At 32.0% G+C, this 17,267-nt stretch overlaps 1 protein-coding gene across 1 annotated transcript in view; it reads right to left on the bottom strand.

The window, feature by feature from the left end:
- The window catches only part of LOC117114574 (bone morphogenetic protein receptor type-1B-like), a 64,324-nt gene that overhangs the window by 13,583 nt on the left and 33,474 nt on the right, over window positions 1–17,267 (bottom strand). Inside the window, exons 4-6 of the mRNA XM_033258248.1 lie at window positions 7,999–8,110; window positions 2,503–2,644; window positions 1,104–1,296 (exon numbers count right to left, since the gene is read on the bottom strand). Coding sequence (XP_033114139.1) covers window positions 1,104–1,296; window positions 2,503–2,644; window positions 7,999–8,110 — 447 coding nt within the window. The remainder of the gene's footprint in view (window positions 1–1,103; window positions 1,297–2,502; window positions 2,645–7,998; window positions 8,111–17,267) is intronic.

The raw sequence follows: 17,267 nt of genomic DNA on the forward strand, positions 1-17,267 counted from the left end.
TTTATCATAATATCGAAGATAAATTATGTAAATGGAAATAAAACCAATGACTTAGTGGATATTAAATTACATTAGGTTTTCAAATATTTATTAAACAGAATTTTAAATAAAGGTGAAAGTGCCAAGCATGTTAATGAGTGGTGAAAAAATTAGTGACATAGTGTATGTACCACCCTCTATAGATATGTAAAGTCAAAGATAAAATAGATTTATAAGTACTAAACAAAAAATTAAACATACATATCTTTGCAAGGTAAAACAAAGGCCGTATAACATGCCATCATATACCATAATCTTTATTAGCACCTTCTTACTTATTAGGAAATGCCACCCATTGCTACCGCATATTCTTGACTTTAAAACAAGACTTAAAGTAACAAATTACGATTTACGATTGAAAAGCAGGGAGTCGTCTTATATGCCCAACGCATACAAGATCTGTGCGGATTGTCCGCAAATTTACTACTGAAATGAAGCTAATAACTGTTACTGTGATTAAACGCAAATTTAAATCCGGAGAAATTAGGTTTTGATGAACATTTAAAAGCTCATATAATAATAATATTTCGAAGATTAGCCCTACATTTGGCTCTGTCTTTAGCTGACTAGACACAGTATGAAGACAATGAAGACAAATTCGGCGGATTGCCTTAAGACTGGTTTCCTCAAAATTGCTACACTGGTGCTAAAGTATTTTCTGTACAATCATTGAACTGAGTAGCAGTCAATGATGCAATCCGGTAGGCACCCTGATAAGACCGACCATTCAGCATCACCAAAAGCTGTCAGCGATAGCGTGCAGCGATTGCATGGAAACCAAGCTTTATGTGCGAGAATATACGGCATTAACAGGTTTGGCTGTCTATGGTATAAATTTATATCTGAATTTCATTAATTTGGTGGACAATAGATATTATGTATTTTTGACATTTAAAATAAAAGATGTTTATGAATGGTCTACCTACAAATAAGAAATGAATGCATGAATAGAAGACAAATATAATTTTAAGGTAATTACAATTCCTGTCATATAAATGCCTCCGTTGATACATACACTAATTTTCTAAGAATCATGTGATCTATTATACACTTCCTTTCCTCACCAAGAATATTTTCATGACGCATCACAACAGTTTGGTAGATTTCAGTTTCTCTGTACCAATTAGCTTCCTCGGCCGTATGGTAAATCTTAACGGCGATTGGCTCGCCGTGCCACCTTCCTAGCCATACCTCACCAAACCGCCCTTTCCCGACGGACTTCACCAGCTGAACTTGCTTGGCAATAGTACGTTGAACCTGAAGGTTAATGCAAAAATCAATGTTGATTAGAAACGTGACCTTGAAGCATGTCAACCAATGACAGTATACACAAACCATTTTGTCGCACATCCGAGGCCCCAAATACACCGTACATTGCCACATAAAAGTGAAATTATTATCATCATTACTATTACAATCATTATTATTAGTTTTGAAATATGAATTATGTTTCACAGTTTATTTATACCACTTTTGACATGGAATGGAAATCCAATTATTCATAGATCATTTGTCCTTATTAAATTTTAATTTGATTTTATTTTCATTCTGCTGCGAGTGACTCGCCACTTTACAGGATGGAAGTAATACTTTTAATAAACAAATTCTCATGATTTCACTAAAACCCAGTCAAGATTATCAAAATTTTCTTCAACAAAAAACTGCTGTATGCCCATTTATAGGCATATTGTGCCTATATATGGTCATGATGTGATGTCATAATAACCATATATAGGCATGTCACATGTTTCTGTCAAATAAAGTTTAATAGTCTGGCCAGGGCTTTAGGGAGCAGAGCAGCAGTTCTATGGGTCGTGACCTTAAATGGGGTCACAAAAAAAACAGAGGGTCTCGAGGCACCTAAGAATATTTTAACATCGGATTTTATGATATAATTTGCTGTAGCAAAGAGAGATTCTAAGTATTATTTTAAACATTTTACTTCAGTTGTGTTTAAATGTCCCATTTTCAGTATCTGTCTTTTTTAGCGTGCCAGGACTCCAATCCACTGTAATTTCATTTCTATTTCTACTTAATTATTAATAATGATAATATAACATAAAATGCATATTAATACTACTTATTATTGATTTGTATTACTGAATTCTGTTACAAGAAAGGGAAGGCAAAGCACATTAATGTTGTCACCCAGATCTTTATAATTTTGATAGTGTTTGTTATTTAATGTATTTGATATTAATTAATAACAAAAAATTTAATAAAAATTATTTAACTGTTGTTTTTTAATCATTTGAATTCATATATANNTTGAAATTGAATTTAAACATTGCACAGTAGAAGCCATACTGGGAAAAAATATATTCAACACTTATCAATTATTCTTATATAATATATTTTTTGCTTTCTGAAGCCTGACTTCCCATCTTGACTTAATTGATTTTTCTAACGAGGCTTCAGTAGACCCAAGCTACTGATTCCAATCTGTTACCGTACAACACTCACAAGTAGAGGAAGACCAGATCCACTGCCTGAGGACTGCGAGCGCTCAATCAATTCTTTTAACGTTTCCCCTGGTGGAATAAGATGAGCGCTCTGCTTCGCTGCCTCGTAATCTTCACGCAGTACTTGTTCCCTTCGTCTATACCTGCAAGAGAATCGTTCATACATAATTGATGTTATCTACAGAATTAGCTATAGTATTTGTTCAAGACCTGCAGTTAAACAAATAATACAGGTTTGTATAATATGATTAATATGAATATAGCAATCGCTACACTGAAGAGAGCAAATGTATTGCCGAAAAGTGTATGTATGTTTAAACAGAATTTTTATAATAAAATCAGCTAGGCATTCCCTGCATGTTATAAAGCTTGAAAACTGTGGTCTTTTTAAGATAAGGCCCTATAAAAAAATGATTACTTTATCACCCTATCTAGGCTAGAAAAGTGATGTGGGAAGGAGGCTTTTTATATTTTTATTTCTTATTTTGCTAAAGCCAAATATCACCCTTGGGTTGCTTGCTTCTGCATTGACATTCAAAGTAAAACATGATTTAGATAATACAAACAATATCTACTAACTATACTAAAAAAACAAAAAATTAAAAAATAATAATTTTTCTCAAAAAAAAGGGAAAATAACCAATGAATTTCCAATTTCTTTTTTTCCAAAATTGTTTTTTTTTTTTTTCAATATCACAGAAGACAAGCAGGCGAGTGTGATAAACTAATAATTTTTTTATTGGGCCTATTATGAATACATAATGGTGAGAAATAACATAGTAAAGATTCTTTCAACAACATATGTAGCAAATGCCATAATGTACTATCGTATATACTCTAGAACAACACTTTACTCTTTTCCTCCAAAAGGTAAAGTCAAGTATCCTATGAAAAAAAAAAACATTTTATGAAATTGGCTTAAAAATATGACAATTTAAAAATGCCAAAAAATGAGGGAAAACCCTTAAAAATTTAATTCAAACATTGAAGCTCATAAAAAAAAATTACTAACTTTTAATCGAACACAGATTAAAACAAGAAAATATAATTGATTCAGATACTTTTTCCTTTACAAAAGCAAAAGCCCTATACAGACTATCAAATTTTATTTGACAAAAACATGTGACATGCCTTAATATGGTCATGATGACATCACATCATGACCATATATAGGCACATCATGACTATATATGGGCATACAACAGTTTTCGTCAGAGAATTTTAGACATAAATGTCTATGCAGAGAATAATAAGGACAATTTAGACTGGTGAGAAAAATATATATATTTTTTAATTCTTTTAATTGAGAGATATTACGGATGCTACAATCAGGGCTGGAGTACACAACTGGTGGTTGGGGGCAACATGAATGTCCCGGACACATTTTGGGTAAAACACATTCAACAATATAAACTGCTGGGCTATATATACTCTAGTGTACAGATAACATTTGTTGTTGGAGGCATTTTATCGAAACAACTTTCTTCATGTTCGGAGACACAAACATTTTTTTTTTCTGGGCCTGGCTACAAATTAAAACTTGAATAAAAATATGGAATTAATTATAATTTCCAAATCTTGTATAGCTCCACAAAGGAATTAGCCTCAAAACCTGGAAATTACATTGTACTGGTCGTGCACTAACACACTAGAAGCAGAAATGGCTACGATTATTATCATAAAGGATAAAATGAATCAATCAAAAGTAGAAATTGTCTGGACAATTACTGCTCATGCAATAAATAATGTGAAGCATCCATAAATAGAAAGTTCGTCCCTAAATGCTGACTTTAGTAATGAAATCGTAGGCTAGAAATAAACTTTCTAGATGGTCCCTATGGTATTTGACATCATTAGGTTTCACCACCCCTGGGAACACTTCCTGAGATCCAGATAATTCACAACTTTCATTCACAATTATCCAGTGAACATCATGCGAAATGTATCTGTTGTAGGAGTATCATTCGTCGAATCAGCAGTAAAATACAAAACTACTACTACTAGCAAAAAATAGTTTTGTACAATAAAAATATTTATTTAAATACCATCATCAATAAATAAAAACCTAAAATCTGAATGACAAAATAAACAATTATAAACAAGTGAAAAAATACAATTTTCTGGAGAAGATTTGCCTTGATCAAAATAGTTCTGAATTTTATTTTTGGATATTGTGAAAAGGTGGGCAGTTTCATTATATTATAGGGGAGTTTAAGATTTCTTCCGGTGATTTATAGTTTATATCGAGCCCAAGACAGTGGGATTGGATGGCAACTATCTTACCACCAAGTTACAGTGCTAATATTCGAGATGATGCTAACAATGGTGCTAATGTTGTTAATAATGATGGTGATGAATGATGATGATGATATGAAAATAACGATTTTAATGACAATGACGTTATGATGATCTTGATGTTGGTTTTAATGATGTTGACAATGATGACGGTGACAAGAACAGTCGCTGCAACGATGAAGATGCAATGTTGGTGGCAGTGTTGTTGACGATGGTGTTCTGCGATGATGATAAATGATAATGATGTTAAGGAGAGACTTTTCTTATTCCTTGTTTCGTGTGCTTATTTTTTTTAAAGATCATTGGAGAAGAACAGAACAAAAATAAAATAAAATTGTTTTCTTATTTAGCAAATAGTTTCGCCAAGAATATCCAGACGGAGGAGAAAATAAAAATAAGATTTTATTGGTGAATGTAAAATAGGCTGGTTAAATGCTTCAAATTTATATAGTTAGAAAGAAATATACATATCTTATCTTTGGAGATTTTAAGGCAGCGGAGGGCATAATAAAAATAAAGAAAAACTTTTATTTTTTTCTGAAATTTCCAGTTTTTCTTGGCGGTGGGTGCAATATTTGCCCAAAAATAAAATTTTATTTTCATTCAAGATCATCAATATTTGCAGCCGGTGGGTTCGCTAAGGTATAAAAAAAAGTCTCGCCTACTGTAAATAACTATAAGTTTCCTAAATAATATATTGATAATAAAGTAATAATTCAACATGGGTACTATAAAATTATGATGTTAAGTAACTATAAGTTTCTAGAATAATATATAAATAATAAATTAATAATTCAACATGGGAACCATAAGATTATGTTTGTAAATAATTTTGCTAATATCGAAATTTTTAAATACTCTATTTGTATCCATTTCCCAGATGTGTGAAAATGTGCCTCTTGGGTCAAGTCCTAATAAATTAGGCATATAGTATAATTTCCTTTATAAAAAATTAGACAAAGAGAAAGAATTTGTGTGTGTGATATTCCATTCATTATGTAACCTACAAAATATTTAATAAAGTTGACGTTTTGTGTTTAACATTCCATTGTTCCTTTGTTTATTTGTCACGTATTGTTTCTAAGACTGATACATACAAAATGACGAAATGAATACAATGTACGAAATGACTACAACCCATGCATAATTATCATCCAAGTCTTATCTCTCCTAAATGATGTATGTGATCCTACACTGACAGATGGGCAAAAAATGACAAATTATCTTATTCAATATTCAATACCAACGCTAGCCTCGAGTAATACCGAAAACATGTCATTTCTATTTATGTCCATCGATCAACCGGCAACTGTGTAATCACGGTTACATGGACGCAACTAATTCGTCTTCCGGATTTTCACGATGATGTGGGATTAAAAAGATGACTATAAAGAATGATGGCGATGTCTAAATTGCAACAAACCATTCCCTGTTACTGAAAATGAATTCTAAAATGTAGAATTTAGTTTAGAGAATTTTTAGGAAAATGACGGAAGTATTTAGTGAAGGATGATGTGAGAAATTACAAAGCAGAATACACAATTAAAATTATGAAACTATGGGTATACAATCTTGATATTCAGTCTTATATATTTTTATAAATCGACTAATGAAAAATTGGAAATGTAGATTTTAAGTCCAATAATAAATCCATTCATAACATTTAGTAAAATAACTGTTAGTGATAAATAATATTCTGAAACAAATTTTAGGAAATAAGAATTTACGAGAAAAAAAAATTAGTTTTTTTTTCTTCTGTGTGAAGTATTTATAAGAATAAATAAGTTTATTTTGGTATAATTAAAATCATTATCATAATTAGCATATTATTCCCATAATGTCTACTATTAAAATATTAACTATATTAGTAGTACTAGTATACAATATAATTTTTTTTTAATATTTTACTGAACACACAATTAAAATTATGAAAATATGGGTATACAATCATTATATTCAGTCTTATATTTTTATAAATTGACTAATGAAAATTGGAAATGCAGATTTTAAGGCCAATAATAAATCTATCATAACATTTGGCAAAATAACTGTTAATGATAGATAAATAATTTCTTATTCTGAAACACATTTCAGGAAATAAGAATTTACACAAAAAAAATGCTAAAGTAATTGCATTTTTTTTTCCTTCTGTGTAGCATTTATAGGAATAAATAAGTATATTTTTGGTAATATTAAAATTTATAATAATAATTAGCATGTTATTCCCATAATGTATACTAATATATTAAAATATTACTACAGTATCAGTATTCCTGATGACGACATAATTAAAGTCGAAATATTGAATCCCTACACGATAGCTTGCATTTCGATACTTTTAGTATTATATATCAGTAGTATTAGTAATCAATTTTATTTTTTTACTATACAGTATTTAACTTATTTATTCAAGCGCGTGTACGTTCATGCATTGTCTAAAGTGCCTACACCACAACCACAACTACACTGAAAACAGATGCGTATAAACATGAACATGGGTTAGGCTACAGACTAAACATAATGCAAACTGTATTACTATAACGTGCTTTAAATAAATGAATTTGCTCGATTTCCACACTATAGGGAACGTCTCTCATATGCCATAAATCCTGTCTCTTATACACATCTAGATGTGTATAAGAGACAGATCCTACACTGACAGATGGGCAAAAAATGACAAATTATCTTATTCAATATTCAATACCAACGCTAGCCTCGAGTAATACCGAAAACATGTCATTTCTATTTATGTCCATCGATCAACCGGCAACTGTGTAATCACGGTTACATGGACGCAACTAATTCGTCTTCCGGATTTTCACGATGATGTGGGATTAAAAAGATGACTATAAAGAATGATGGCGATGTCTAAATTGCAACAAACCATTCCCTGTTACTGAAAATGAATTCTAAAATGTAGAATTTAGTTTAGAGAATTTTTAGGTAAAGATAAATTCTAAAGATATATTTCTAAATAAATTTGAATTAATAATTTTAATAAAATTATGAGTAATAAATATGTAATAATTTTCAATAAATATAAAATAATTTCATTAAAACTTCAATAAATCTCAATCAAAATTAAGATGAAGGTCACTGTGTGGTTGGAAGCTTGTGCGTCAATAAAATTTGTTAGTCTGCTAAGTACTGTTTATCTTGAATTTACTATTAATAAAAATTAATAAATTTCATCGAACTTTACCTGAGGTAGATGCACCAGCTTATAAGGATAAATATTACAAGGCAAACCGTGACTGAGATGAACAATACTATGCGATGTAACCTGGCATAATGAATTGGTGGAACCGGAGGAGCTGTAAAAAAAAAATATAAAAAAACAATAGAAAATATTAATGATACATAAGAAATGTTTTACATATCATCATATTCACAAATGTTAATCAGTAGCATAAATCTAGAAGTCTTGAAATTGGGAGAAGGGCTAATGGGGGTGTGAAAGCGAAGTTGGGGTGGGGGGAGGCACGATGATCAAATGAGGGGGAGATGGCTTGAAAAATAAGGTAGTTTTTAGCTACTTGAGTGTAAATATTTTACTTCGAATTTCCAGTAGGGGTTCACTGGAGGTGCCAGCTTTTTTTTTTTTGGGGGGGGGGGGAGAGAAAGGGCGTGCACTTCCCATACACCACCTAGATATGCCACAAATGCTGATGCGCGACTTCTCCAATCAGAGCAATTGCTTATTTTCTTGCATTTTTTTTATATCATGCTACCTAATTAATGAACCTAGATCTGACCACAACTAATTTCACCTTAAAAATGTCTTGTTGCTAGGTTAATGTTCTGTTCAAATGTTAGCATAGAAAATTTAACTTGTTAAAAAAAAATTACATTATATAATATCACTGTGGTGGATTGAAAAGGTCATATAAAGTCATACGTGTTATTATCAGTTCAAATTATAAAAAATGATTTATAAGGAAAAAGTAACAACTATAGCCTACAACTTCTGTAATTGTTACAATAATGTTTTTAAACGTAATAGGCCTACTCATCCACAAAATGTTTAACAATTTCTTTTGTTAACACTTAATTCCCAGATCATTGCACTGAATGGCACAAGCAATTAAAAATTTGCCCTATCATAACTTTCATTATCATTATTACTAAAAAATAGTAGTTATGTTATTATAACTGGAATATTAAGAGCGAGCCGAGGTACACTCTGCCATGAACTCTGCCAATTCTAACTAGTTTTATTAATGCTGTTATTTAATATCGAAATGGTTCATCGGTTGATGAAAAAAAGGTCGACAAGTCAATTCCGTATCAAATCTAGGGCACTTAACAAATAATATTCTGTAAGCATAGAGCAATATTGCTCGAGGCTCTATCAAGATGTTAGTTGAATGCACACGAAATTATTAACAATAACAAGTTTAAACTGAGCACGAAAACCATGATCTACAGTGGCCTTGCTGATATTGTCAGCTGATATAATTTCATACAGTAGGAATTCTTAAATACCAATTTAAATTTCTAAACAGTTTACAGACTTTATTGTACTGGGAGTCAAATAGTAGACAATCATCAAGACCTAGACTATTAACATTTTATAGTAAAACTATTTTTAAACTACTCAAAATACTTAAGTACATAATAAAATTACTATACTGATCAATGATTACATTTTTGCAGTAGTTTTCATACATAAAATTTGACTGCATTTTTCAACTCTTGCATTCACTGTAGTCAAAAGGCATCGTGTCTATTTAGAGATCCAATTCCCCAAAAATACATTAAATGCATATTTTGTAGTTAGTTTTTAAACATACAATTTGACTGCATCTTCCAACTCTTGCACACTGTAGTCAAAAGGCATCGTGTTCATTTAGAGATCCAATTCCCCCAAAATACATTAAATGCATATTTTGTTTTTGTTACAAGTTACCAGTAATGTGTAAAATAAAACAATTATATTTTATTGATATAGTTCATATTTATGCTTGCGAAATAATATTTAGGTTGGTTTGTAGTTAGTTTTTAAACATACAATTACTGCATCTTCCAACTCTTGCACACTGTAGTGTTCATTTAGAGATCCAATTCCCCCAAAATACATTAAATGCATATTTTGTTTTTGTTACAAGTTACCAGTAATGTGTAAAATAAAACAATTATATTTTATTGATATAGTTCATATTTATACTTGCGAAATAATATTTAGGTTGGTTTGTAGAATCAGATTTCCTGAATTGAAAAAAAAAAAATATGTTTACAAAGGTGTATAAAACCATTCTCGTGGCTAAATTTTATGTTGTTTGATAAAATAGTGAGGTACTGTAAGTTCTACAAAGAATGTGGCTAAACTCAATCAATTACTTCTGATGACTAAAAATAATCCACATTTCTACACCTCATAATGAGACTATACAGTAGTTAAGAGAGCATCAATTCCTTTTTAATTAAACTGTGGGAAGTCACTCGCATTTGGTTGAGGATTATGTTTAAAATAGTGCATGATGTTTTGTTCAACATTGTAACAAACTGTCTAATTCCAAAACTAGGAACATTTCATGCTTAAGGAACTTTGCGATTTTCAAACACTATTGTGGATTAAATGCACAATTTTTTGGGCCATCCTGAACTATTAAATCTCTCTATAAAAACCCCACAAAGGATTTATATTCTAGGACCCTCACCTACAGTAGGTGGCCCCCATGGTTGGTACCCCCTGTTAGACCCCTGTCTGCAAGTTCCTGGAGTCAACACTGCCTATTGTAAATAAATAAAATATCTGTGGTTGTCTTTGCCCCTATAACTACAGAACGGTTGAGATGGTTAGACATACAATGGGATGTGATGGTCTTCACATAAAAGTAGGCTACTATATTCCACTATATATGATCATCATTTTATATCCATTAAGGTTCATTCCATTATTAGTAAGAGGGATATATATATATATAAGACATACATTTAAATCCATATATATTTTTAATAGTAATGAAATCTATAAATTCCACTGCATTTCCAATATAATAAAGTTAAAAAAAAAAAAAAGTATATCAATTATTGAATAATCTAAATTACCATTGCCAAAACCTCTCTCGGGAGACATACTACAGTGAAGAATTTTCGCCAGAATCACTCGTCCTTGTATTTTTCAATCTACGTTTGTGAATTAATAAATGCAAAAGGCTTCAGATGCAAAAACAAAGATGATAGAAATATGAAACGAAAATCCCCAGGGATTATTTTCTTGAAGGCTATCATAAAGTCGTTACCGTCAACCACATGTTCACATATTTCTTCTGTTCATTGTTTATTCAAAGGTGACAAAACCCATGGTATAGGAAAAAACAAATTCAAAGAATGCTATTATTATGAATGTGGTTTGTGTTTTTTTTTTTTTTTTTTCAATTTTTTATATAGGTATAGGATAAATAGTTAATGAATGGAATGTATAATTGGAATTCATTATATAATGAAGGTAAACAAGCTGAAAAATATATATTTCACTTTATTTATTTCAAATATATCCACATTAAAAAACAAGTTACAAATCATGGCCGAAGGCCAAATTAGTAGCAACTTTCACAAACAGAATCCACACGCAATATATATATACTGTTATATATATATATATATATATATATATAGTGGAGCAACTTGATAAAATATTTTAACTAATTAGCGATAGGATAACCCACAATGTCTGAATGACTACTGTACTTCCAGAGTTGTTCTTCTGGTAGTAAAATGGAGAGTAGAATTGAGAATTGAGACACAATCCCTAATCTTTTGCTATAATACAGTACTGTGTGTACTGCATCTTAAAACTTTCTTTTTAAAGATGATGCGCTAGTATAACTACTGTAGCCTTTTAGCCCTACAGATAGCCCTACAGATAAAACAAGACAAAACAAGACGATGATTCCACTACCACTAGTTTAGACCAGAGCTTTTGCTATTCTCCACTACTTTCTAGTTTTATATTAATAAGTATCAACAGATAAGATCACTATTCCAATTAGATCTTACTAATGACATCAGCATTTGGATCATTATTGCATTCATGTTATTATAAATCACTACCACCACCATCACCACCACTCACATCACTAGTACTAGTAACACAACCAGTACCACCACGAACATCACCAGTACTAGTAATACAACCAGTACCACCACGCACATCACCAGTACTAATACCACAACCAGTACAACCATGCACACCACCAGTACTAGTACCACCACTAAGCACATCACCAGTACTAGTACCACCACCACACACATCACCAGTACTAGTATCACAACCATCAGCACCACGCACATCACCAGTACTAGTACCACAACCATCAGCACCATGCACATCACCAGTACTACTGTAGTACTACCACCATCACCACCACGCACATCACCAGTACTAGTACCACAACCATCACCACCACGCATATCACCAGTATTGGTACCACAACCATCAGCACCATGCACATCACCAGTACTACAGTACAGTCATGAAATATTGCACTTTTACCTGCGCGCAGGCTTCGTAGATACATCGTAGCCTGACATAAACAATCTAACCTGCGCGCAGGCTTCGTAGCCTGATATAAACAATCTAAGCAAGGCTACACGAAGCGAACCTACGAAGCAAAAGCATGTTGTTTATTTGTATGTGCAGAAAGACTGCTGTAGCTTACTGGAATAAACAATGTATTGTTTGATAATTTGTGAATGGCAAACACGAATTTAGACTGTTAATTTAAAGTATGGAACTGATTTTCAATAAGAAAAACATACACTTGACTTCATGGGAGTCTCCCCTTCCACGACAGGAACTTGTTTGTACTGCTGTATTATTTTTTTAAAATTAATTAGCCTAGGCCTAGCTATTTTTCATTTACAATTATTTTACCTCGTTTAAAATGTCAAAAAACGATGTCCTCAATGGCAATACACACATGTGAAAAGATTGTTCATCAAATAATATTTTGTAGTCTTGATTTAGTAAGATAAATAATAAATATAAAGGAGAATTAACGTCCGTTGGTTGTAAAATTACCGAATGTCACATGGAAAACTCAATGGAAAATAAAACTTAGCCAGCAGTAGACGTCAGAGTGCGCGCCAATCAGAACACAGTAAAGTGTGTTAAAGGTTAACCTCGTGGCAAATGTTGAAAAGCTGTGAGCAACAGTGAGTAAAAAAACGGAGTAAATGCGGTCTAGCATGACTAGCCTTAATTCGGCAATGTAGTGATTTCTATACTTCCATTTAGTATTGGATCGCTTTGCAGGTTGTTCTGCTTCAAATTACGGTAAACAATAAACAACGTGGTCTGTAGAAATCGTAATAATTTGTATATGATTTGTCATCAGTATTATTTAAAAGAAGAAAATTCCTACTACCAGAAGAATAATATCAGATCAAAATTCTCCGAATTGGAAAGTTTACCAGTATAACTACTGTCTGCTCTCCTCCTCTATAGGGGAAAATGTAGGCCGTACGTAAGCCAAAATGACATCGAAATTCGAACATACTGAATGCCCACTAGGTTACCCACCCAGCTAGCGAACTAAACACAGTTTTAAAACATGATCGATTTAATAATAAGGTAGGATATAACAAAACAATAAAGTTCTAACATTGTTTATTTAGTAAATTGCAACATTGCTTACGTGTTGAAAGCTGGTAAACTACATTTCAATATTGTTTACGCATTGATTATCAGTCCGACAATCCAGCCTACGATCATTGCAAAGCTAATTAAAATAACAATGACCTTCGTAGTGGTTCGTAGCTACGTTCCAAACGGTACCTACGAGCAGGCTACGAGTGGTTACGCGCAGATACGAAGCGATATTTCCTGACTGTACTGTAGTACCACAACCATCACCACCACGCACATCACCAATACTAGTACCACAACCATCAGCACCATGCACATCACCAGTACTACTGTAGTACCGCCACCATCATCTTCCTTTAGATTTTTTAGCATCAATGCCACAACCACCTTGTGCTTGTTAACCCTGACTACTATGTGATTGTTGTGATCCCATAGAGTACTACAGTGTTACGTCACCATACCACGCGATACTACTCCGTTGCAATCGGCGACACAAAATGCGTTCAACTGACGCCATTTTCTCCACTGACAAACCACTGATCCCAATTTCTAACGTAATTATTACGAATTTGTATCTTAATTTTTCGTTGTACTGTAAATGTTAATTGATGATTATATGCATTCGGTATTCTAATATAATGTGAGCTTTTTGTGTTTTTAGTATGTTGATAAATGTCTATTCCAGAAACCCTACTCTAAACCATCAAGATTATAAAGTCATTCAGGCGTAATGAACGGTAACCAACGTCCAGAGGGCGCCACCTGGGGTTGTGACGACACAACTGCGGTACTCTATGGCATCAATCCTCCCAAGGACTTTTAATTGTACCTCACGCTGTCCTGTAGCGATAGATTAAATCCTAGTCACTGATCAAATTTTATACCTCTTTATATATTTAATTACTTTTTTTTAAAGTAAATTTTGTGACTAAAATTTCAAAATTAGTTAAACCCCAGATGGAAGCCTGATTCTACTGCATCTGGCAGAGATCCAAACGTATCTCTTTCTTACTGTAGTCAGTCTAGACTACCTGCCTACTAAACAATTACATGCTGACTGCCAAGCCGCAAGCCCCATGGTCAAGTACTGTATTAGGAGTCACAGGTGACGGACCAAGCGTCACGACTAACTGTCAAGGATCACAGATGGATGATGTTCGACGTGTCACGGTACCGTGACGCTTCAAGGGCCTGGGGAGAACATGTGAATCATTATTGAGGTATCCTACTGCTCATAATAATCTATGAAATCAGCCGAAACATCATCCACATCATCTACAAATCATCCTCTCTCATCACCATCAACATAAACATCAAGGACATGTCAATCGCATCCTCCTGCAGTATTTACCATCTTCCATTTATGAACATCATTATTCTACCATATTTTTTTCAAAGTTTTCATAAACTTAGTCACATATATTTAATCATCATTTTGCCAATATTTATTGTTTTATCATTTCAGTGTTAGTCCATCTTTTTTTAAACTTTGTTGTCTCATGTATTCCTTGTTCACCAATGCTACTTATTTCTATACTACTAGCTAGGCCTAGTAATGTTGTAGCATATCTATGCCTCTTGGTGAAGCCCTCGGCTAGTGTTTTTTTGACGGCAAGGTTACATCTGTCATTTGACTGTAGGCCTAGTTATTTGCATTTTCTAGGTTCCAGGTTAAACCCCCTAAGCTTGATCCAATTCTGTCACCATTGTTCAAGGTGAAGGGGGAGGGGGGCCCCTTAATGTATGAACTGTAGGATAATCACAAAATTTATCATTATGGTTCTATAATAACAATTTATCCCAACCTTTGTGTATCATACATGTGTCTTTTTTTGTTATCCTTCCATTTAATCTATCATCAAGTATTATAGTAATTCTAGTTAATGAGTTAGGTTACTCTATGATTCATCTACCCAAAGGCATTCATAATATCTTATGACTTAGTATCATATTATCCCTTTGTTGCTAAAAGGCTCTCTGATTACGATTCTAATATTCACTAATTCCAAATGACTATGATGATATTTCTATTTTACCATACTTCCCCTAAATTTAGAACAAAGAAAATCAATAAACAAAATAGAGTAACCACATGTATGACAACGGTGGTTTTGCGCAGCTTACAAGTTATTTCAATTTCCTTCTTTTTATAACTTTGTTGTTTCTCTGTAGTTTTGTTACTGTTTTTTAATTCTGATTTTAGAAATGTAGCCTATACAATATGTTACTATCTCTCATCAATTACCAACTTTGAAGGTACCTGTATTCCTTTATTTGACAACAAAATTAAATATTTTAATTCCTTACATTTCAAAGTAAAGCTTATCACAGTATATTTAAAAAAAAAAAAAATTAAATAAATAATAAATCAGTGTGTAGACAATTTAATGAATTCTAAATTCATGACGTTTATAGGCATTTGTGTAAAAAAATAAGTGAAAATTTATGTATTTTGATAAAATATTTTATCATTTTTAATGAGTATTTCCATGCTTCTATAGACTGAGGGTAGGTTAAGGTATTTTAAATGTACAAGCCTGTCTATCGTTAGGCCTATATTAAGTATTTACAGAATAAATAAAGCTTTTAACAAAACAGTGAAACAATTGTTTTTCACAACTTTATAGTAATTAGAACAATTTTTAAAATTGTATTAAACACCTGTAGGCCTACGTATGCAAAGAACATCTCGTTCTGACTTTCACTTTAAAAGTTAACAACTTAATTAAATATAGTAATCAGTATACTGTATATAACACAAATATTGAGTTCTGTTAATAAATTTGCTTAAGCTCAGACGAGACAAAATGTCTATATCTTTAATAACATTGTAATGTTCATTTCATGTTATTCATGTCTATATCTTTAATAACATTGTAATGTTCATTTCATGTTATTCACGGTAAACCACAGAAAGTGTAATGCAATCTTCAGGTCAATAGGTTGTAAATTAAGCTTTCTGCCTGCAGTGCTACCAAATAATTTCTCTGAATCTTTAATTGCTGTACAAATTCTCTTTTGAATAAAAACATTGTTAAAACAAATTCTTGATGGTTATGAGCGTGATCTTAAGACAAGGAATTAGTCTGTAATTAATGATCAATTATCATTAAGGAGCTGTAGAAATTAGAGGAAATATAAATTTTAACAAAGGATGTTAAAGTATTTTACATAAAAGACTAGTATATTATGGAATGCTGAGAGGAGAATAAATTAATATGTTACTAACGCAATTTACACAGTGAATGTAATGCCTTCAGGCTATTTTTTCCCTACTATTAAGTGTGTCATTACGGCTTTCAACCATACTCCTCCAGTTAATGTTACTAAATTCCAATTTAACTTGTTTAATCTGGAGAACAAGGTGATCTATTATGATTATTATTTTTATGTACAGAGCTTTCTATTCTTGAAACCATAAAACTAATAAATATCTATCAGGTTTTGTATATTTAAGGTCAAGTAAAAAAAAAATAGAGTTTCTTGCCTGTAAGATTTATTTTTTAAATTAACAAGGATCAGACGCTTTTTTGTTGTCATTTAATTTTTAATGAAGTCGTTATACTGGTAACAAAACCGAGTATCATCTACACAAATCAACCTAAACCAGGACTCGAATCCGTGACCTTTATGGAAAACATCATATTTGAAAATAAAATTATAAAAATTGTCACTATTTTATTATTTCTTTTATTCCATCATCTAAAAAGAAATTGGACTGTTCAAAAAAAAATAAATAAATTTCAATCGATCAATTTATGCAAGAATAATTCCTACCAAGGGAAAGATAAATACAGAAAGTACATAAAACACAAAAAGTGCACAATAAAATTAAACAGAACACAAAACAAACCCACATCTAGAATTAACCATGAACC

This window comes from Anneissia japonica, unplaced genomic scaffold (genome assembly GCF_011630105.1).
Source record: "Anneissia japonica isolate Jap-2015-1 unplaced genomic scaffold, ASM1163010v1 scaffold287836_len1076198_cov165, whole genome shotgun sequence".
Taxonomy (NCBI): Eukaryota; Metazoa; Echinodermata; class Crinoidea; order Comatulida; family Comatulidae; genus Anneissia; species Anneissia japonica.